The sequence below is a fragment of the Mastigoproctus giganteus genome, chromosome 7 (genome assembly GCF_048544385.1).
Source record: "Mastigoproctus giganteus isolate SK-2022 chromosome 7, ASM4854438v1, whole genome shotgun sequence".
Lineage (NCBI taxonomy): Eukaryota > Metazoa > Arthropoda > Arachnida > Uropygi > Thelyphonidae > Mastigoproctus > Mastigoproctus giganteus.
Window position 1 is genome coordinate 38,188,215 of NC_143581.1, and position 25,466 is coordinate 38,213,680.

Consider the following 25,466-nt stretch of genomic DNA (forward strand, 5'->3'; position numbering starts at 1 on the left):
AAAAAATAATTTCTAAACTGCATAATTTTGGCCAAAATCAAACATATTCTTGAGACTACTGCAAAACAAACCGTTTTCTGAAGAAAATGTTTGTAAAGAGGTACACTTTCTGGCTAAAATTATATAAACCTTTATTCAGTATCGAACTGGGCTGACTTTGTTTCGAATAACAGCAAGTGTGCAGCACAGCATGGATTCTATAAGGTGTTTTAGTGCGTTCTGATCTAATTGTAACCATTCTTCCAACAAAATATCATTGCTATGCAATATTTTGTCGGAACTTCATTGCTGAGTAGCTCTTTCCAACATATCCCACACATTCTCAACAGGAATGAGATCAGGTGAATGTAGGGGGGCAGAAAAGATGGTGGAAATCCATTTCATGTTTTCCAAACCATTTTTGCACAATTCTCACACAATGCACTGTTGCATAGTCATCCACAAGGTGGGCATCGACTTCAGAATAAAAGTGTAAAATTCCAGGGTGCAGTAGATCTGGTACAAAATTCAGGTATTCCCTGGATGACATTCTACCCTCCATAGGTATTAATGGGTCAAATTCGTGCCAATAAAATGCCCCATACCATGGTACCACCAGATGCTTGGGTTTTCTTAACAAGGCAAGCAAGGTCCATTGCTTCACAAGGTTCTTGCCACTCTCTCTGCTTACCAATAGTGCAAAACAAAGTGTATGTTGTTTGTTTGTTATTTGGTTTTTAGGAGCATTAGCAACTAAGGCCACATTGCTCCGGGATGTGCGGTGGTCATTCCCTGACCTTTCCGCATTCTCCGTATTTGGTGGTGACGGGCTCGAACTCCGGTCTAATCAAGAAGCGTGTGCTACACACTGCTGCTCCTTCCCACCTGGCTACGGAGGCGCCAACAACAAAGTGTATCTTGATTTGTCTGACCACATGACTCTCTTCCACTGTTCTACTACCCAATCACAGCATTCTTGGCACTACTGTAAGCAGATTTTTCTGTTTTTCTCTGAAAAAAAAGTGGCTTTCAAATAAGCAGGCAATTGCCAATACCCAATTTATTCAATTCTCCACACAAGGTACAGGTTGAAAAAGAACAGTTCTGCGCTTAAATTCAGATGTTATTTACTACACACTGGATGTCTTTTTTTTTTTTTTTTTTTTTTTTTTTGTACAGTCCTCCTTAGAGCACAATGCCTTCGCTCATGAAACATTGTTTTCCTACCACATTTACACCTTTGAGATGTGGAAGAACCACTTGCTTGCTTGCTTGCTTTCCTGTCATTAAAAACTTCTGAGATGGATACTTTTGAGGAAGCAGTTGTCTTTTTTCATTTTCCCATGATAAGGCTTTTTTCAATGTAGATCACGAGTCCCCCCCCCATTTTTACTTCAGATTACTGCAGTTAAATAGCCTGTCCAGTCTTTATACTCAGTGGAGCGACATGTCATCGTCCCACACCACACCACAGTTTTCTTGCATTCATTTGCATTTCTTGTCTGTGACTGTCTTAATACAAAGGTTCGTATTTTTTTGGCCAGTGTATGTATAATCATACTATGCAGATCTGATGTAGCCGAGTTGTCAGGACAAAGAGTGCAGAAGCACATGCTCGTTGAGTGGACTGTGGTTTGAGCCCACAGGACCACTAAATATGATTAATGGTTTTATTCATGATTTATTGTCAACTCCTCTGACTGGTGGTCATACTGGAGTATAAACGATTATATAAATATTGGCTATGGAATATATTATCAGAGTTATCCACACCACAAAGAGCTTCAATTGTCCCAATCCATATGCTTCTGGATCACGCATTTACTGAAATATATTTTACTTGCTCATGAATTCTGCACACTCTTGTCAATAAGAGAAATGGAAGAAATCGTGCCTAAATAAATCAGAAAGAAATCAAGACTAAAGTTACTTTTTCCACTGAAGCAAAGATGTAAATGTGCAGAGAAGATTTCAGGATTTTTGGAAACTTGTTGGGCACCAGCAGGAAACACATATCTCAGCATTCTGTTCAATGAATGTTTAATTGGATTTGAAAATGTTTCTATAGAAGAATACAGTGCTGCATAAACTTTCCCAAAATGATAAGACCAATTCACTGCATGGGCAAAGGAGAGAAATTAGCACTTACTACAAACAAATATTACACATGGGTCTCAGATGAAGATTATTTTCATAAGGATGGGACCATGAACAAGCAGAATGTGTGGATAGCCTTTTAAGTCTGGTTTAGTTGGACTCTTCTTTAGTGAAACTGTTAATCCAGAGTGGTACCAAAATTAAGTATGCTTTAGAATGACTGTCTACTGCAGCTTATGGCAACTCGGCTAACCATGGACACCCAGTAGTTTGTACAAGGCAGTGCCACACCACAAAAGTTAATATGGAGGTGCCACCGTAGCCAGGTGGGAAGGAGCAGCAGTGCGTAGCACACGCTTCTTGATTAGACCAGGGTTCGAGCCCATCACCACCAAATAAAGAGGATGCGGAAAGGTCAGGGAATGACCACCGCATATTCACGGAGCAATATGGCCTTAGTTGCTAATGCTCCTAAAAACCAAATAATAATAATAAGTAAATATTGTGTTGGATTTTTCACACACTGTTTTTGGCTCTCAGATATTGTCTTACTATTATTCTGGATGTCACAACTCAAGCTTTTTGGGCACTTCTGAATGCAGACAAAACCATGACTTTTCCTTGTGGGATTTCTTGAAAGAGAAGCTGTTCTGCAAGAACTCATGCCTGTTCAGATGTGTCATGAAATAGACAAAGACATATCACTGAATCATTCCACACATACCTTTGGTAACCTGTTTATCAAAATAGGTGACATAGTGAACATGTGTTAAAATAATGTTTTCCAAGAATCTCAGCATGAAAATTCAAGTCATATTTGTAACAATTAATGAATAAATAAATTTCCTAGGAAACATTCAAATGCATCAGCATTTTGCATGTTCGTTTGATGTGATTGAAAGGAGGTTGACAAAAAAACAATATTACAGAAACTGCGATGGAAGTTCTCTTGCATGACAATTTATAACACATAAATTCGATGCAACACATACCAAACAATGGTGTATATTGTAATACAAGAGTCGGCAATTCTTTGAGTTTGGGTTTAGCCCACATGAAGCAGTTTGAAATGGAGTTAGAGGACTTAAAAATCAAGGATATGTGGAGTGCAAGACTAAAATGCCTTAAGCTAAAATTGAGGATTTGGAAAGGCAAAAGGCTGCCCTTGCAATTCTACAGAAATGGACGGCGATAAATGAGTTGATAAAGCAAGACCAAATTGTGTTCAATGCATGGAGTAGCTTACCAGACATGTATATAAATTTGAAAATATTTGCGTTTGAACTTCTCTGAGTTTTTGGTTCGACGTATTTCTGCAGGCAAATATTTTCGAATATGAACTGTATTAAAAATAAATCAAGAAACCATTTGAACAATGTGAGTCTCTCAGCATGTTTAAAGACGAAAATTATAGCATACTCGCCTGATGTTGAGACTTGCTCAAGAAGTTCGGCAGCAAAAGTCACATTAATTCATACCTAACTGGACGTTTGTTTCAGTATTAATAAATATTTCAAAATTATTTTTTAATAAAAACACCTTCCCACTCTATTCCATTTCTCAACCCCCCCCCCCAGCTTGAGCGAGGTGCAGCTCTTTGGATTCTCTCTCTCTCTCTCTCTCTCTCTCTCTCTCTCTCTAATTAGATCAAAATGGCTCTTAACTCAAAAAAGGTTGCAGACCCCTGTTGTAATGGATCATTCAAATTTACACTTGGCTGAAAGAGGCTATGAGGTTGGTGTCGGGAGAATTACTTGGGAATTGGTTATTTTGGTCAAAAAATAGCATTTCATGTGGTACTAGTACTTCCCCACATTCTGACCTCTTCTTACTCCCCCATATGCTCTCTTCAAAAAAAAAAAAAAAAAAAAAAAGGCCTCTGTTGGGAAGATCAGGCAACCCTGGCAGAAGCCAGCCATAGTATAATGGGCAGCCTGGCTCACCTCCCAGTGGTTGTGGCAGGCAATGCAGGGTCCCACTAGGGGACCCACAGCCAAGCAGCCTGAGACACAACAGAACAAAGCACAATACTACATAAACCAGACATTACACTTTTTCTGGCTTTGCAGTAGTTCTGAATTCCCTCACAGAATATATACAGCACAGATGTGAGAAACCACCAGTGGTGCCTGACCCTAAATACTCTGCCACTACTAGATGTGATCTCTCTTTTTTTATCATATATTATGGAAGTACAAATGTGAATTCATAGGTTGATTTGAATTTTGCATAAGCTAAAAATCTGGAATAATCTTGGCGGAGGAAGGGATAATTCCTATTCCTTCTGTCTTAGACAATCCCTCCCAATTTTTTAATCTGGATTTGAACCCAAACTTCTCCTAAAGACACCACAAGGTTCCAGTGTACTGTTATAACTAACCATTTCCCAGTGAGAAAGTCCTGCAACTTCCACTCATGATCATTCAACTTGTTACCACATGAAAAACTGCTGGTAAAAAGTCCTGCCATCATCAAATGGATTCAAATCTGAACTTTTCCATTCAACAGGAGAGTGGTCATGCTGTAGTTACTGATTAAGCTGTGGAAGATCCAATTTGGGTGTCTCTAAAATTTTCATTAGTGAAAATTTTATGGGCATCCATATAACTTTTGCATTAAGCTTTCCAAGTGAATGGCCAAAGAATATTTTACAATCTGATAAAGTGGCAGTGAACTTTCAAAACTACAGAATGTGTCTCTACATGCACTCAACCAAAGTAGCTATGGCTCAAACCACCCCCCCCCCCCAAGTAAACCTCAAATAATCCCACAGTTTAAAGAAATGCTGCTGCTAAGATCATAAATATTCTTTACTTGTCAGTTGTATGTTTTTGTTCTCTGCACTGGGACACGATTATGTTTGAAACTTCATCCCTCTTGGTTCAACTGATCTGAATCTCACTGACTTTTGATTGTGAGGTTATTTAAATGAATGTTTTCAAATAAATATATGAAGGCAAAAACATATAAAATATCAGTAACATTAATCAACTGTCAATGCAGTAATTTGGTTTCAAATTTTACTAATCCATGAAAGTTAAAAGCAACAAAACAGTTCAATCCAGAACTTTAGATGTCATGCCAGAAGAGAGTGAAGGTATGTTTAATTTTACATAATTTTCTTTGGTACAGTAGAATTGCCTTTATCTTTTGCTATTCTTGCCATGCAAGAATAGCAAAAGTGAATCTATGGCATGTACACTGCCCATCTTTGGACCACATAAAGAAAGCTTGTTTTTATTTATTTATTATTATTTTTTTGGTGCAGTCTCCATACCTAGACACAGGATTTCAAGTGCAGTCTTACAATTGCCTTATACAGTGGGTTTATAATTTCCCTATACCATAGCAAATCGTAGGACACCATGGGCTTTCCTTGCTGCCTGTCTCCATCATTCAGAGAACTTCATCACCAAACATATAAATCCCAAACCACTTTCTTCTTCTACTATCTTAAATTCAATCTCACCCAGGGTCAAGACTATGCATTCTGCTGCACTAAAACATACCTGCCATTTTACTGACCATCCCTGAAGTCCATCTAAGTAGTCCTACAGAAACTTTGCTTATTGCTGATCATTAACTACTCTACTGATCTTGACATCTGCAAAATTTGACAGCATGCCCTCTACTATTCACTGATGTCATTTAAGAAAATCAAAAATAACTGTGGTCCCAGTACTGATCCTTGGGTAACCCCACTTCTCCAATAATCACACAAACATGAAAGACCTATATAAGGTATAAGGTTATAACCTTATACCTTATCCTTGCTTTTTGCACAAGTAAGGATAAAATGCCATGCCTAGAATTAACAGTTTGGTCACCTGTTTAGGATTGCTTTCACTAGAAGTTCACAATCCAGAAGTCTCCCCCCCCCCCAGGATAATTTACAAAGAAGGCCAATGTAGCTGAGTGGACTGTGGTTCAAGCCTACATGATCTAAATATGATCATTGATTGTATTCATTGTCAAAATAATCAATTGTAAATTTCTCTGATATATGGTCATGCTGTAGTATAAACTAGAATTTGTCTCCTTTCAAAACTTCTTTTGGATCATGAACCGCATTTGCATAAGTAAGTGGCACTCACTAGATCTCTTTGTACTTTTCAATTTGATAATGCTGAAAAGTGCTCATATGACATTTCTCATAACTAACTTCTTCCTTAGACTTGCCAAAAGTTGCCTTTGTGTTTTTCCAGTCCAATTACACATTTAACAAAAAACAGCATGTACACCTACTTCAAAATATTTTTTTACTTCACTGAAATGCATCAGTTGAAACTGTTTAAATCTATATTCATTCTCAGCACTTCTTTCTAGATAGTAGTTTATGTCCACCATATATTCATCTGCTTTCATAGGGAAGCATACAGCTCCCTTTTCAGCATACAAATTAATAAGATCACAAGGACAGCCCATTATGAGATTTAGTCTGGAATCACTTTGTTTACTGCTATCTGTAGCAATCAAAAATGACCTATTTTTCAGAACAAACACTACACTTCTTTCCCTATCTTTGCAATTTTACTAACAATGCCTGTTGATTTTGTTTTTCCACAACCGTATTTTTTTGCTATTTCATTATCAAGAAATAATTCTGAACATTGTTCCTGCATGATTAGTACAACTCAGAGGAAGATTATGTTCTATGACAAAAGATGCAAATGACCATTTGGCACGTATGATATTACCACTGCCATGAATACATCTATATCTGCATTTCTTTCTAAATGCATATTTGTTTGGAAAAGCTTCCTACTATATGAAACTGAAAATCACACCTACATACAGTACACAAGGCAAATGCATTACATTTCTCAGATTTTATAGTATGTGGAAAATCTTATGTATGTCTTCTGAAATTTTATGTTGTATTTCTTGGGCATCTTATTAAAAGATTGTTAAACAATTTAATGATAACACAATAAAATGATTGCACATCAGAGAACAATGCTATTATCCTATGTTTCTATTTTGCAATGTAGACTAGCACAAACGGCAGGCAATTCATTAATGAAAAACAGGCAGAAATTTTACACTTTTTTGCAAAAAGAAAAAGGCAAAAAAAAAAAAAAAAATGCACACCAGAGAAATTCTTAGTCATCAACTATTTTAAAACAATGTGATAGAAAAGGGTCAAAATAAATAGAAAAAAAGTGATTCTCCCATCATAAATCTAGAGAGTTGGCAGCTATGAATGGTATTTGTTTATAGTTATATCCAAACATAAGACCTAAAGGTCTGATGGTTCCCCCATGATCATGTAACCAAAACCCAAACCCTATTTCCACTACAGATCTGATGATTCTCCCAAGAGGTGCTTTTAAAAAGATTTCTTTTACTATAAAACTAATATCATATTAAAAATACATAAAAGAACATGTTTTATTTAAGCAAATTTGGCAAAGAAATGTGTATTTACTGATGCAGAACAGTTATTCAAATGTCATACCTTCTTGAAATATAAGCACAAATTATACAGATTAACATTTCTACTTAACAAATCAGAATGCCTGTTTCATATAGGAAAATTTGGAAATATTTTCATTCATTATTTTCATTTAGATATTTTCATTTAGAATACAGTCATTATTCTAAATAATTTTGTATAATTTGTGTTTGCATTTCAAATAAGAAACAAGGGGGGGGGGGAAGAAAGACTTCTAGTTCATCTATTACTCGTAGCATATCCTATATATAAAAACATTACATATCCTGCAAAAAAATACCTTTATAGTAGAAATGTGGAATGGTACTGGAATACCAAATATTGGCAGAATAACAGCTTCGTATTTTTTATCTAAAAATGATAAAACATACAATCAAGAAAATGCAAAAGCAATCTACAATAGCACAATGAGATAAAATAATTATTATTAAATAATTAAACAAAACTTGAAAAAAAAAAAAAATATATATATATATATATATATAAAAATTAATGATATGCAATTTTACCCAGAGTACCTGATAAACCACAGAGATCGATTATTTACCTCATGCTCACAAGCAATGACTCCTTGTACCATCCATTTTCTTCATGTTTTAAGTTTGTGTGTGTTTTATATTTTTCCTATAAATCTGTTTTTGAAAATAGAACATGAATACAGAAATACTTAATTCTAACATGGGACAGTCAGTCAAAGGTGCACCAGTTTAAAAATACTGCTGCCTAAAATTTTCAGGCCTATGAGAGAATAAAGGAATGGCTTGCCGTATCAAGGCATGAAAAATTAATGCCTTTTTTATTAATAATAATAATAACAGCCCATATGGCTACCACAATTTGATAGGATATTATGATGTGGTTACAAAGGAACTGGATGCAAAAAATAATTTTCATATCATATACAGTAATACCCCGAAGTTACGCGATAGGTGGGTCCGACGAAAATCGCGTAAGTCGGGGTACAACTTTGCATATAAATACATATAAATTTTGCTTAATTGGGACCAAGGACTAACAAAAACACTAGTTTAGAAGAAAAATATTAATAAAATTGCAGTTCTTTATACATATTAATACAAAATATGTATTAAAAAAACAAATGACTTACGTAAAAAAGTTATTTCGATGTCGATGGCTTCATAAAATCTAACAAATTCGTCTGACGACATTTTCACGCAGAATTTCTTCGTAGCAAGCTAATAATTTTTTATTCCTTGCTTTGTAGCTATAACGCCTTTTCAATTTTCAACCTGTCAAGTTTGCAGTTGTCATGTGCTTTTCGCCGTTGCTTCATTTAGGCCTGTAGCACGTGCAATATCACATGGTCTTTCATTTCGCTCAAAGTGTTTCACAATTTCATATTTTTTCTCTATCGACAGAGGCGGACTGGCCATAAGCCTTACCGGGGAAACCCCGGTGGGCCGGTGTGATTTTGGCCATAAACCATAGTATGAGGCCACTATAAATTTTCCTGGGTAAGAATTTTTGACCCAGTCTGCCTCTGTTTATCGATAATTGCTTTTCTTTTTCTCTCTGAATCTGCAGTGTCTTCACCAGGACGCTTCCTTTTCACACCTTTTAATTAAGTATTTTACTCATTTTTAGGGAATAAAGCGCAATTACAAAACGAGGAGGCACGCTTGATACGCATAAACAAAGCTGCGCGCATGTAGCAACTGAATAAACAACACCATAAAGGCAGAGATACACTATTAACACTTCACATTTCTAGGGGTTACTACCATAAAACAATAAAAATCCAGTTGCGTTTCTGCTAGTGGAATCTGTTATAAACTGGTAGTAAACTCGATCTAATTGCATTGGCGATTATACCGATAGCTGGAATTGTGTTGGTTTTTACGTTATTATGGTGAAATGTGAAACACATTTCACCATAATAACGTTTCCCCTTCACTGATATAAAAAACATAAAAGCAGCAAAGTTGAATTTTGTTCATCTTTCGCTCTCATTCTCCGCCGTCGCACCGTATATCGATAATGAAAAACGACCTTGAAGATAGTGGGCGGCAGCGTTGCCAAACGAAAAAATCAAGAACCGCGTAACTCCGAGTTCGCGTAAGTCGGGGTAGCGTAAGTCGGGGTATTACTGTACAGCAAACCCCCGCTATTCGCGGGGGTTACGTTCCTGAGAAATGTCGGAATACTGAAAACGCGAATACTGAGTTATGGCTCCCATAGTAATAAAGGGGTTCCGTTCCAAAGTATGAAATAAATAAGAAAAACTAGTCTAAAATTCTGTCTATGTATGTATTATATGTACCTTCATAATATGACTATGTACATAGTGAGAGCAAGCATATGGCATCGAAATGAAAATAAGAAACAATTTAATATTAAACGTAATATTTATTAGAAATTTCAAACAAATCTTTCAAACCAGCGTCTTTGCTAGCTAAAAAAACTTATCTCGCCAGTGCTATCACCAGTTTAGCTAAATGTTGATAAAGGAGTTTTGCCTTTTCACGAATGATGAGTGAACTTAACGGAATTTTATTTTGAGTTCGGTCTTCTATCCACAGATTTAAAGCCTTTTCCATTTTTTCTAATTTAACATCACGAGTTACAGAGCAAATTTTTGAAGCAATTAGCGCGTTTTCACGGACACTACGGCGGATTTTTTCTTCCGATTTTTTGATTGATCGTAACGTTGACTCATTGATTTTATAATGTTTTGCCACTGAGGAGACACTTTCACCATTAGAAATTTTATCTAATAACTCAAATTTTATTTGCTAATGTCATCACCTTATTTGATATCTTCACATTTCTCTTGTTATTCGTAGCCATATTTTTGTAGGGGTTAGAAAGAACTTGTCCACAATAAAGTCACTTTGTTCCGTTAACACACTCGAAAAAGTGTTTTACACCGCAAAACGGTAGATTTATCATTTTTGTAAGCATATCAATTTATAAATTGATAAATTTATTCAATTTATAAGCATATAAATTAAAAGCAAAAGACGAAACCTTCCATGACAAGCGCATAACACATACTGAACAAGGATTAGTGAGAAACATGCACGCTCGTGATTTTGTCACACCTCTCCCCCAACCCACTGAGTGCTGTTTTGACTGGAAAAGGTAATTTTAGCCACGCCCATGTTTTTTTATGGCGGAAAATATTCACGGCGCTTTAAAATTCACATTTTTTTAGGTTTCATTTTATATTAAATCAGCGATCGCGAATACGCGAATACAGATACTGCGAATAGTGGGGTTTACTGTATTTGGATTTCAGGAAAGCTTTTGACACTGTTGCGCATGGAAGACTATTGTACAAATTGGAGCAGAATGGTATTAAGGGTAAGTTGCTACAATGGATAAAAGGATGGTTAAGTGGGAGAAGACAGAGGGTGGTAATCAATGGGTGCTGCTCTTCTTGGACTAATGTTATTAGTGGAGTCCCACAGTGTTTGGAGTTCTTCAGTTTCAGTATCATTTGTCTTTCTGTATTACTGCTCATGGCTGCTGATTTAAATCCTTTGTTTTCCCATAATGCTTGTTCTACTTTTCTTGTGTTAAATGTTCTTATGTCCTCTCTGAGTCTCTTTCTAATGGCTTTGCATAACTCAGTATACTCAATTTTTTCCCTGTCAGTGTTTTTCTTGCTCTTCATTTGTCATCTTCAGTTCATCATGACAAGTGTTTCTTGACTAATTTTTTCTTCTTTGGATTTCTTTTTCCCTATAGGTTTGTTGGGCTTTATCGCTTTCAGAAAGTTGTAATATTCCTCGTCAATATCTTGGTCCTGAGCAGTCTGCAGAAGCTCAAACTTGTTCTTAAGTTCCAGTACATACTGCTTTCTCTCCTCTTCTATTATCTCAAAGACCTTTGTATTATTTACTCGAGTCAGTTTTTTCCTTTCCTTTCCTACATCTATATCGTGTACATCTTAGCATTCTGTGATCACTTCCAACATTTACCTTATTCAGGACGGTAACATCATTCACAATATATCTTCTGTTAGTGAAGATGAAGTCGATTTCATTAGTAGTTAATCCATTTGGACTCTTCCATGAATTTCTGTTCACCCTTTTCTTGAAAAAAAAAGTGTTCATTACTAACAGTCCTTGAGATTCTGCAAATTCCACAAGTCTTTCACCTCTTTCATTTCTTTCACCAATCCCAAAATTTCCTATAGTTTCCCTTTCTGCGCTGTTTTGTCCTTTTCCAACCTTAGCATTGAAGTCCACCGTAATAATAGTGTAGTGGGTTTTCTGCTCATCTAGAGGACACTCAATTTCGGTGTACATTTCTTCAACCTCTTCATTATCATGGCTCGATGTTGGTGCATAAATCATTATAATCTTTAGCTTGTACCTCTTAGAAATCTCGAGTATTAGTCTTGACACCCTTGGTGATGTACTTTTGAATTCCAAAATGTTTTTAAAATCTTTATGGACCAGAAACTCAACTCCACCTTCACTCCTTCACTGTTTCCATTGGTGTACAGCAGATTTCCACTTGATAAACTTATAAGTGATTCATTTCTTCTTCTTGTTTCAGCCAAACCGATGATATTCCAATTCACATTTTCTCATTCCTTTTTCAGCTCTAATATCCTGTCTTCACCAATGAGTGATCTTACGTTATAACAGGCCAAGTTCAGTTTCTGTTAACAATGTAACTATCAACAAATGTAGTTTGGCATAAAGAAATAAGATTATCAGGTGCTCATCGATAATTTAAAAAAAAAAAAAAAAAAAGTCCCTTAAAGAAATCATAGAATTATTTTGTTTAACTAAACTATACTTCTTATAGAACTTGTCCTTTGTCATAACATGAACATGGAAAGCAAAGTATACTTGTTAAAAGTTATGTATAATTACTTTGTTTATATTTTTAATCTAATTTCACCTTATTTATTTAAAATTAAAAAAATTCGATGACTACCTCCTGAATACAATTTTTTTTAACCTAAAAAATCAGTGCTCTAATTATATCATAAAGTCCTAATTCCCAAGGTCTGTAAAGCTCACGTATTCAAAATATTAAATAGTAAAAAATCATACACTTTGTCACTATTACTATTAGTCGAGAATAATAATACAACTTCTATAAGAAAATCTTTCACATATGGTATCTAAATCCACACAAGTAGAAATGTACAGAATTTTCTAGAAAAGACTTACCAACAAAAATTTTCAACTCTCTTATTTCTGGTGCTTTGGGAAGTTGTCCAACTGACTTGTAAGATATATTACTCTTCCGGATTCTAGGGATGAGATAAAGTGAGAGAATTTAACACAAAATAGGGGAGATAATTTAACACAAAATTCATAAAGCTTTAAACAATACCACTTCTAAATACCTGTATCCAAAGTAAGAATGAATCATATGTAAATAATTAAAACTTCCATTATTTATTCAGTGTAACATATATAGCAGGAACTTCATTATCACTTATTAAGAAAAGTCATTAGTCAAAAATAATACATCCCAAATTTAATTCCGAAATTATAAAATTCCGAAATAACTTTGAACTCCATATGTTGATGGCAGCTTGCATCATCATCATCTCCTTTACAGTTTTTCTGGGGAATTATTGTTAGAAATCTCTTGTCATTCTCATGAAGAATGTGCAAATTCCTGAAACAGGGATTTGTTCATTCTTCATGAAGACAGCTCATCTTTAAATAAATGGCCAAATCAACCTTTTGTTAATGCCATTTCTTTAAAAGTAGTGCACTAAAAAGGCAATAGTTTTGGTTAGGGCCAAGTTTGTTCTGCATTAAGGTCACTACATTAACTATGCAATTTAAATCTATTTCCTATCTTCTAGTTAGTTTCCTAACTAGGAGATAGGAAAGTAATTCTACGTCTCATAAAAGCTTTTAAAATAGTGCTATCTTAAATGGTTGGGGATAGGGGTTGTTATTTTAATAAGTAGAGATCATTAAATCTGCTAACTTGAATATCAAGATCATTTTCATTAATGACAGAGAGTAGCACCTTTTCAACGTTTTATGCTTAATAAAACAACTATAACAGTCAACTATTAATTTGGCTTTTCCATTAATCTACTGGAAAGAAGATTAATGGAAATTAATGGAAAGAAGATTAATGGAAAATTAAAAGAAGAGGGAGAAAAAATTGCTAATTAGAAGCATTTATATATAAAAAAGGCTAAATGATTGCAAATAATTGCATCTAAAGCTAAATCGTTTTCCTCCAATATGCATTTCTGAAGATCATTCTTCTGTTGTTTCAAGACAATGTGACCACACAGGAGTAGCAACTCTAAATATTACTTACTAAGTAATGCTGTGTGAATGGCATTTTGTTGGTATCATGTTCTGGTTTGCTCAGTAAGTTTTCTGCTATTTCTGATTTAACCGTGGCCTTTTCTTTGGAGATAAATAATTCCAGTTTCTAAAAATAGTGAAATATATGTTTAACAAGCTTTAGTTGTCTTAATAAAATTTTATGGATCTCCACTCAATCAAGCAATAATCTTTAGCATAAACACTAAGAGAATTTTTAAACTGCAGGAAGAGCCGACACAAGGCAAACGGCAAAAAACCAAGTAGGTGCTTTTGCAACTTCCAAGTAGGTGCTTTTGATCACTTCTGTAGATTTCTATTTTCTTTTTCTACCAGCAAAAGTTTCAATATTGCACTATGTGAAATGAATGTGGAAAATGCAGCAGTTTATTTACAGCAAATTTTAAAACAACCTGCAGCTGAATCAAACCTATCTATATATTTATCCAGCCTATAAAACTATTTCAAAAATAGGTCACAATCATAATGTTTCCAATTTATTCAATTTGATGTCTTAAATTATTGTACTTATCAAACCCACCCTTGGCAACAATACCATGCTTAAGTTCCTTGCTCACCTCCATAATGTTCAAGACACCAATGCCAGAGACTTGATTAATCTAGCAGCCATACAGAACTAAAAAAACACAGATTACAAGATCTTCCAAAGATCCAAAAACCTACCAGCCCCAGAAAGAAGGGCATTAACTGATCTCCAAATCTACATATCCAAAGCAGATAAAGGCAATGCCATAATCATTAGATTCTGAACAGTTACAAACAGTTACAGTTACTTCTTACTAACAGTTAGAAGTCAACTCTACTACCCAGACTGAAAGAAAAGTAAAACAGAAACTAAAATTGCTATTGGACAAAAAGCACACAGATGAAGACCTGCAACTTAGAGTCTCCATACCTGTCTATAAACCGAGTAAACATAAGTCTATAAACCCAGTTTTCCAGCCAGACCTATTATTAGTGGAATACATCACTCTGCACAGAAAATTCCCAAATGACTAGTAGAGTTTCTCTCCCAAATAGTTGTCCAAAACCTGCTCACCTTGAAAAACAGTCAGGATCTCATATCCAAAACAGGCAGCATCCATACTGATCAAAAAGACATCCTGGTGCACATGAATAATTCTTGACTGCTATAACCAAATTCCAGAATATAATTATTTGTTATTAAAAATAACTTATATAATATTGGTGTAGACCCATAAATTTGAACTACATATGTAGTGTAAAGGCATTGTTTTAATTGTATCTCACATTGTGGGTGCCTTCACAGAGATAGCTGGTATTGCACTACTTCAAATAAATAATGCTTCTCTAGTAGAGAAGACTACTGTTATTTATTTTCAGTGGATACCACCACTCAGACGATAGTTTCAAAACTAGTGGGCGGGCAGGTACCCTGGTAATGCAACATGCCAATCACAGTTGAAGTTATTTCCACAATATGAGAAGATGCCAAATGGTGTTGGTAATAATATATTAGAAGATGAATAAAAAAATAAAATAAAAACTCATAAAGCTCAAAGAGGAAAACTAGATGGACAAAGGGACGCAACTCGGACTAGTAAAAGGAAATGAAAAGGAATAACGGACATTTTAAATATTGTAACACGGAACATAAGAGGAGGATTAGGATATAAATAAGTCGAATTACTTAAACACTTAAAACAGAAGAAAGTAAATATAGCAGTAATAACAGAAACAAAGAAAAAATTAAAAGGTACAAAAGATTATGATTATTATACAATGATATATACAGTGTAGTAGATCAAAAGGAAAGAGCTAGTGGAGGGGTAGCAATATTAATAGATCAGAAATGGAAAACCAAAATACACAGCTACAGATTTATAAATAATAGAATAATAATGGTAAGATTTAAATTAGACAGAGGTTATTTATGTATAATTGGAATTTATGCTCCAGAAGATGGAAAAGAGGAAGAAACAGATAAATTTTATTTAGAGTTACAAAAAGAACTAGATAAGAATGTAAAAAAGGACCATGTAGTTATTTTGGGAGATTATAATGCTTGGGTAGGGAATAAGCCTTGGTTTCCTTTTTCGCCCTTGGTGTTATTTTCCTTCCAAACATCTGCTCACTCTGTTTAAATCGCAAATCTGTCCTGCCATGGAATATTGTTCCCACATCTGTGGTGGTGCCCCCAAAACCCCTCTCAGGCTTCTTGATTCTGTTCAGAAGAGGGCAGTTAGATTAATTAATGATTCATCTCTAACAGAGTCTCTCCACTTGCTGTCTCATAGACGTACTGTTTCTGCTGCATGCCTCTTCTAAAAATATTTCCATGGGTACTGTTCTTCTGAATTGGCTTCTATAATTCCCGCTCTCTCTTTCAAAACAGTCCGAACACGTTCAGCCACCAGCCAACATCCATTTACTGTCCAACTTCAAACTCACAGAACCAACTTTTCATCTTTCTCGTTTATTTATTCAACTGCCGTTTTCTGGAACAAACTTCCTTCATACGTATTTCCTGAAAATTACAGTCTGCAAAAGTTCAAGTCTAACATCAACAAATATCTTCTTTCGTCTTCTCAATCTCCAACCCAAGCACGATACTAAGTACTATAGGTTTTAATACTTCTTGTGCTTGGGGTTTTCATAAAAAGAGAGAGAGAGAGAGAGAGAGAGAGAGAGAGAGAGAGAGAGAGAGAGAACACAAACAGAAGAAGAATGGAATAATATATGAAATATAATTCAAAAGACAGCAAAAGAGCCACTAGGACAATTCAGGAAAAACTATAAGAAGAGGGGGTAAAGATATGGAATGAAAAAGTAGCTAAAGCAGTACAAGGTAAACAAGATAAATATCTTAAATATATACAAAACAGGACAAGTGAGAATGAAAAAATATATAATCAAGAATGTAATAAAACTAAAGATATAATAAGGATGGCTAAAGCAGAGGCATGGGATAGATTTATAAGTACAACAGAACATGATGTTCATGGAAGACAAAATTTGGCATATAAAATGATGAAACACTTGAATAGCACAGAGAAAGACACTTCAAGAATAAATATAATAAAGGAAGAACAATGGAAAAAACATTAATGAAGAATTGTGGAAAGACCCAACATATCAAATAGAAGAGATACAGTTAGACCCAGTTAGTGATACAGATCTGATTACGAAGGAAGAATTGGAAAAGGCATAGAAAGCTACAAAAAATAGGAAAGTAGTAGGAATGGATGGTATAAATGCAGAACTGATCAAGTATGGAGGAAGCTTTTTAAAAGACAGGATACTAAATTTATTTAATAAATGTTGGGAACAATATAAAATACCAGAAAAATGGAAGATAGCAAACATTATTTCAATATTTAAAAAAGGAAATAGAAACGACACAAAGAATTATAGAGGGATTAGAATACTAAATACAGAATATAAAATGTATAGCAAAATAATAATTAATAGAAGAACAGGCAGGATTCAGAAAAGGAAGATCATGTACAGATAATATATTTATATGAAAACAAATAATAGAAAAGCAAAAAGAGTTTAATTTAGAAATGCATTTAGCATTTATAGATTATGAAAAAGCATTTGATTGAGTAAACAGACTAAAACTATGGGACATATTGAGTAATAAAGGATACCCAATGCATCTTACAAAAACAATACCAAGTTTATATCAAGGAACAAAAATAGTAATAGATACAGGTAATAAATTAACAGAAGAAAGTATAATAAATCAAGGAGTTAGATAGGGATGTAGCTGGTCACCAACGTTGTTTAACATATATACCGAGGATATATGTAAATGGAAAGAGGAAATTAATACAGGTATATATTTAAATAAAAAGAATAGAATTAATACACTATTATTTGCAGTTGATCAAGTAATTATTCAAGATAGTGAAGATAATTTACAAAGAGCAGTATTTAAATTAAACCAAATAACAGAAGAATATAAAGTTAAAATATCAACAATGAAAATTAGAACAATGGCTTTTAGGGGGGGAAAAATACAGTGAGAACAAAAATAGTTATAAACAATAAAATATTAGAACAAGTAAAACATTTTAAACATCTAGGATGTGATATAACATATGATGTCGAAGAAGATATGAACCAGAAATTAGCGAAATTTCAAAATATATGTGGAACAATAAAAAGAATTCTGGCTAAGAAAACAAGGAAAGAAACACAACTGAAATTTTACAAAGTAATGGCAATACCAACACTGCTTTACGGTTCTTAAACATGGATACCGAAACAAAGAGACACTAACAGAATAAAAGCTGCAGAAATGAAATTTTTTAAGATATGTTAAAGGATGTGCAAAATTAGATAAAATACCAAACGTAAATATTAGAAAGGAATTAAAGATTTATTCAATTAATGAAAAAATTATAGAATATAGACAAAGATGGAAAGAACATGTAAAAAGAGTGGAAGAGATTCCCTAAATTAGCTTACACATAGAGCAAAAGGAAAAAGAGACAGAGGAAGACTGAAGAAAAGATGGGCAGACCTCTTTGGGATCGGAACAGGCGGATCGCCTAATCCGCAAAGGAAGAAGTAGTTAGGTACCAATTTCTTGGGAAGCTACACCATGACTTGTTAAAGTAGTCATTTGCTTAAAGGTAATTATGTAAAGTGAATACTGAACATTTTTTTCCTAAGACCATAACATAAGGAGTGAGCCAGAACAATAGGGTGATAATTGTTGAAAATTAAGGTCCATTCTTTACTTGGGAAATGCAAGGATGATTGCCCTATACCAGGAATTCAAAAGCTAATTCTCCAAATAGATTCAATTATAAAGAGCAAGCAACAGCTCAAGGATGTGAAGGAAAGTGTTTTATTATCTCATATTGTGCAGTTGCAAATTCCTCCTTAGCAAAAGTTATAAGGCTCAGCACTGCTGGAGGAAAAGTTGAATGTTTCTCAAATTGTTTCTTGAGAGTCAGAAACTCTGGGAGAGTACGTTTCAGTAGATATGTCAGCAGTAGCAGATGGAGTGGTAACTGTACACCCTTTATGCTCCAGTATTGATGAGGGAACCGGCATATATTTAACCTTCATTTTCTAAATTTTATTCCAGATGACCTTAGTGCTAGTCATCTAGTTAATGGAGGGTGTAAGCTGGATCCAGCACACTTTTTGGCTCTAACAACATATAAATTTCACTTTGGCACAAAACATGTGCCAAAGTGTCATTGGTGGGGTAGTGTTGAAATATTCTCCAAACTCAATTTTGTGCCTTTCTTGCTGCTTTACATTCTTGGTTCCATTACTGCTTTTTTTTAGAGAATGAAAATTAGCAGGATGGTTTTGGGATTTCAATTGTTGCTCATGATACACTGTGACATATGCTAAGGCACCACCAACTGATTCCTGCTGGATTGTAATGGGATTCCAGATTGATGACAGAGTTCTCTACTCAAATATGGTGGAAATTACAAGGAGGTGACTGCTTCCAGAGGGATTCTGTTCTACTTCCCACAGGAGCAGAGGAAGCAGATGGAGAGATTGATGGCAGAGAAAGCAAGGGTATGCATGTGAAAATGTGCCAATTCCCACATTTAATGAAGTAAGGTCATTACTGTTGAGCATTGAACATATGCTTAACAACAATGACCTTGTTGGTTAAAATCAACAAGAAGTAGGAGTGGAACAGGCAACTGAAAAATAAGATCAAGATCTGCCGAAGAGATGTTTGTCGTAGGAAGCAAATAGATAGAACAGATTGTGAAGAGCAACCCTACTACTAAATGATAACATTTAAATACATTTCTTGCAGACAGGTTCATATTTATGCAAGAGTTTTTTTAGCACCTTGATGGTTTAATTCTGGAGGATACAAACTCCTAAATCATTTTCCACCAATAAGACAGGAATGAAGTTATTTTGCTAAAGACATGCTTTCTTTTATCTAAGTGCTTGATGCTTTTGCATTCGTAACTGTTTGTTTAATTTGGTGTTTAATGGTACATTGGCAGCTGAGGACTCTTAACTATGAAGTAGGTATCCATAATTAAATGGCAGTGTCAAACCACACATAACTTGAAGCACTTTATAATATTTACATATATTAGAAGAGGTAACACCAATAATATGCATGGGCAATCAAACTAGAAAACAGATTAGCAAAGAATTAAGCAGCAATGCCAAAACTTCATCACCTAGCAACAGAGAATCACTTCAAGCAACTACACCTTCCTGAATTCTGCATTCACTTTGAATAAATAATCATTAAATATACCATACCCTAGGACACGTGTAGCAAACCTTTTTAAGGGTGTGTACCAAAATCAGCTAAAGCTTTTAAAAAACTACCTTCGTGTGCCCTTCAGAATTCTGCATAATATATCATTATTTTTCTCATAAACGTTTTACTTGATACAAGCTTAACAAAAAAAAAAAAAAAAAAAAATGAAATAAAATAAAAGACATTACAGGCAGGCCTCGCTTAACGCGATTTTCAGTTACCGCAATTGGAAAAAATTATACCACTTTTTACTTTACGCGATGCAAATTTCCAATTAACGCGATCTTTTATTTCTGATAGTTGAAAAAGATTCGAATCGTGCACTAAATGTCTGACTGCCAATAAACAAGCGTTTGTCCACTTCCCGCCTCAGTGTGTTCCATCAACTAAGTAGACATGTTACGTGTTTGTCTCCACCTAAAAAAGTCACGTGCAGATGTATTTAAAAATTCTAATTTTCTACCCCTGTTAATTATGGATAAAAGAGAGTGAAAAACAACGTGATTGTAATAAAAAAAAAAGGAAAAGTTATTACTTTAGCTGATAAACTTGAAGTTATTAAAAAACATGAACGTGGTGCAAACCATGCAAAAATTGTAAAAGATCTAGGATACAGTGAGTCTACCGTACAAACTATCTTGAGCCGTAAGAACGAATATAAAGAAAAAGGTAAAGTTTCATTATCTTCTTTTGTCTTACAAAATACCAGAAACAGAACTCTAATAATGATTGAAATGGAAAGTCTTTTATCAATTTGGATAGAAGATTGCAATCAAAAAAGAATTCCATTATCTAAGGATAATATTCAGAGCAAAGCTATTAACCTTTTTACTAAGCTCAAAGAAACAAAATATCAAGGGGAGAAAATGTTTGTTGCTAGTTCAGGGTGGTTTGGACGTTTCAAAAATCGAGCACGACTGCATAATGTTAAAGTAACATGGGAAGCTGCTAGTGCTGATGAAGATGCTGCAGCCAAATTTCCTGCAGAATTGCAAAAAATCATTCAGGATGCTGAATACGACGATCGGCAAATATTTAATGTAGACGAAACGGGCGTATTTTGGAAACGGATGCCAACTAAAACTTATTTGGCTGCAAATGAAGCATCACAACCTGGGTATAAAAGTCTCAAAAGATCGACTAACACTTTTATTAGGAGGTAACGCTGAAGGTGATTTTAAATTGAAGCCCATGCTTGTGTACCATGCACAAACTCCTAGGGCTTTAAAAGGATACAGCCATCGCACTCTTCCAGTCATTTTTCGTTCAAATAAAAAAGCATGGATGACCAAAGCCCTATTTGAAGACTGGTTTACGTCTTATTTCTGTCCAACAGTTGAAGCCTATTGCAAGAAAAATAATCTTACTTTTAAAGCTCTGTTGCTTTTAGATAATGCACCTGGACATCCTTCTGCACTTGGTGACTTAAATGAAAATGTGAAAGTTGTTTTTTTACTGGCGAATACGACTTCGTTATTGCAACCCATGGACCAGGGGACGATTGCAACTTTCAAGGCTTACTATCTCCGCAGAACCTTTGCACAGGCACTTGAAGCTATAACAGGATATAATGCAATTTCTGTACCAGAATTTTGGAAAAAATATAACATACGATTGGCCATTGAAAACATTCATGCAGCATGGGAAGAAGTGACAGCCAGCAATATGAGAGCAGTTTGGAAGCATCTTTTACCCCGCGCAAACGATTTTACTTGCTTCAAAGATGCAGTTCAAAAAGTTATTGAAGACATAACTAATATTGGTAATGACCTTGGTTTCAAAGGCTTGGATTCCGCTAACGTTCGAGAATCACTGAATTCGCATTTAGAACAGCTAAGTGACAATGATCTTGAAATAGAGCAACAGCGTGCGCACAAAGAAGATGAAAAAAAAAGAGTGTGAGCCAGATGAAAATGTTACCTCAAAGGAAATAACGGTAAAAGAACTAGGCGAAATCTTTTGTATCGCAGAGAACCTTAAACAAAAGGTAATGGATGTTGATCCTAACATCGAAAGAAGCATGTTATTTCGCCAGGGCCTAGAGAAGCTTGTTGTCGGCTATCGGAAATTGTATGATGAAAAAACGAAAGCCAAAACTGTTCAAACGACTGTGTTCAAATATTTCTGTAGCAAATAGTTAGTTTCTCCATTATATATTTTGAGCAATAAACATTTAATTCTATAATTTTTATTATCTTTTACATGGCATGCAGTTAACAAGTTATTTAAAAGGTATTTTTAAAATTCTTTATGGACATTCCAGAAGGTCAAGGACCAATTATAATTTTTCCTATTGGTTATGATATTCGATTAACGCCTTTCCGTTTTGCGCGATGCGCTCGTGGGACGAATTAATCGAGGCCCGCCTGTAGTTCAAAGATGCTTTAATAAAGGATTAAAATAAAATCCTTCATAAAAAATGTAAAATATTTTGAAGTTTGAAATTTTTTTTTTGGGACACTGAATTCCACATGCTCAAGGAGTTACAAAATTCCTATATTTCTTATTTATTGCACATGATTGAATCTAGCTAAGCCTGTTGCTCATCAAAATCAGTTTTATGAATTCTTTGCAAAGTGCACAAGATTACTTTTTATAAGTTACTACTAAAAGTGCTAAACCTTGTTGTTGCAAGGAGGCTTACAACAGGCAGTTTGCTAGTTTCGTATTATGCCAATAAGACAGCATGGATGACCACATATATTTTTTCCACAATGGCTAATGAACTGGGATGTGGAACTGCAAAGGAAGTCCAGAAAAATTCTGTTGATATTGGACAACTGCACGGCACACACTAATGTAGATGGTTTAAAAAATATTGAACTGGAATTTTTACTTCCTAACACCACATCCCTGATACAGCCTATAAATGCAGGAATTATAAAAAAATTTGAAGACCTATTATCGCAGAAAGCTGGTTAATCATATCCTTGAAGCAACTGAGAAAAATCTGCTGACATCATCTTCACAATCAATAGAAGTTAGTGCAAAAGTTTCAATGTTAAAAGCTGTACAATTTATTACCGATAGCTGGTGAGGAATAAGCAGCAAAACAATTCAGAATTATTTTGCTAAATGTGGTTTCACAACTAACTGTGATTCAGACGTGATGAGCTGTAAAGAAAATGAAATAGCTTTGGAACTGCAACAAGTCCAAAATTGTGAAGAATTTTTAAGGATTGATGATAACCTTCAATGCCACGATGAAAATGAAGAAACGATTATTGAAGAAATTGCGGCAAAACATCCAGACACCAGAAGACCAAGAAAATGATGACGATGATATACCTAAGCGAGTGACTAACCAGGATGTCAGGAAATATATTGCTGAATTGAGAAGCTATTTCATGCAGGAAGGCAATCCTTTATCAGCATTATATACCTGCACCGACTTTGTTCAGTTGCAGTCCATAAAGAGAAAACATCAGGGTACACTTGATAATTTTTTTCGAAGTAAAAACTCTTGTAACCTTTGCTTGACAGAGACATTATTATGTATCTTTACTTTACATGTATACATTATATGTAAATATGTACATTTTGTTTGTTTGCTTTTACACCTATGTGTGCACCTATATTATACCTATATTATAAAAAATAATATATAAATATTTGACGAATACCCTCATTTGTATAGGAAATGAGGGGATAGGTTCTGTAACACTCAATTAAATAATTTATGCATTTTTTAAAAATAAATTTAACACTTTATTTTTATGTATAGATATGTTAATTGGGCGTTATTCATACTGCCCGGGCTCTATATATAAGGACTGGAGATACTGGGCAAAGTGATAAAAATGTATTAAATTATTACTTTGAGCAGGCATTATAAATAATGTTTCATGATCTCCAGCCAATGTGATATAAAAATGTGTTAATTTATTACTTTTACAGGGCATTATAAATAATGTTTTATGATCTCCGGGCAATGTGTGTGTGGTCCTGTGTAGTAGGAGTGAGATGTCTGTTTAAATGCATGTGTCGGTCAGTATGAACTCATAATTAGTGTGCATTTTTGATCTTGATTTTTTGTTTTTTCATGAAATAATATTTAAATATTTGACAAATACCCTCAAAAATTTAAAGATATGGAGCATTCTGCAAGTGATACGAAAAACCAATTATACGAGTTGTTAGCAAATAGACAGTTTTTTGTAAATAATTTGTCTTTGGTTTTCTCTATTCCTGCTCTTTAAAGCCGCTTCTGCTCCTATTGGTCCATTGACTATTATAGAATGTGAGACAATTAGCTATTAAATAATCACACCACTCGATCAGATGGTGTGTGGTCCTGAGTAGTAGAAGTGAGAAGTCCGTTTAAATGCATGTGTTGGACAGTACGAACTCATAATTAGTGTGCATTTTTGCTCTTGATTTTGTTTTGTCATGAAATAATGTTTAAATTTTTGACGAATACCCTCAAAATTTTAAAGATATAGAGTTTTCTGGAAGTGATACGAAAAACCAATTCAATAACCGATTATGAGTTGTTAGCAAATAAACCCTATAAACCCAAATTCTCACCAAAGCCAAATACTTTAATCTCATTAAAAAAAGTTAAGAGGCAAAAATGAAAAAATCATCTAAGTCACCCGAAGAACACCAACGTTTGCGTAGATATGACGTTGTTTCTATAGGAGACTCGGAAAAGTTGATTGTTCCAGTGAAGGAAGGTAATTCTTCTATTAAATATTATGTGCATATAGATGAGGCATTTCAAATACTTCACGAAACTCATATTTCGATCAGTCATGGTGGTAGAAATCGCATGGAAAAAGAATTAAATAAAAAGTATAAAAACATAACATGGAAAATTATTGTGATTTACCTAAATTTATGCAAAATTTGTTCAAAAGAAACATAAGGTTCCCAAAAAGGGTTTAGTAGTAAGGCCAATTATCTGCAATGAAATGTATTCCAGATGTCAAGTTGACCTGATAGACATGCAAAGTCAAGGAGATGGAGAATATAAATTTATTCTCATTTATCAGGATCATCACACAAAATTTGTACAGCTTCGTCCTTTAAAAACAAAAAGGGCCGAAGAAGTAGCATATGTTCTCTTAGACATATTCACGATTTTTGGAGCACCAAATATTTTACAGAATGATAATGGAAGGGAATATTGCAACAAAATTATTGAGGAAATGTGCAGTATGTGGGATGAACTTAAATTGGTTCGTGGAAAACCTAGACATTCATAGAGTCAAGGTTTGGTAAAAAGAGCAAATCAAGATATCGAGAACATCCTCAGTTCTTGGCTAGAGACTAACAATACCACCAAATGGTCGGAAGGCTTAAAGTTTGTGCAAATCATGAAAAATAGAGCTCATCATACTGGTATTAACTGCAGTCCCTACAAAGCATGTTTGGTTGCAAGTTGAAAATTGGCTTA

At 34.5% G+C, this 25,466-nt stretch overlaps 1 protein-coding gene across 1 annotated transcript in view; it reads right to left on the reverse strand.

The window, feature by feature from the left end:
• The window catches only part of dre4 (SPT16 homolog, facilitates chromatin remodeling subunit dre4), a 292,696-nt gene that overhangs the window by 69,474 nt on the left and 197,756 nt on the right, over positions 1–25,466 (reverse strand). Inside the window, exons 14-15 of the mRNA XM_090377621.1 lie at positions 12,685–12,767; positions 7,812–7,882 (exon numbers count right to left, since the gene is read on the reverse strand). Coding sequence (XP_090233747.1) covers positions 7,812–7,882; positions 12,685–12,767 — 154 coding nt within the window. The remainder of the gene's footprint in view (positions 1–7,811; positions 7,883–12,684; positions 12,768–25,466) is intronic.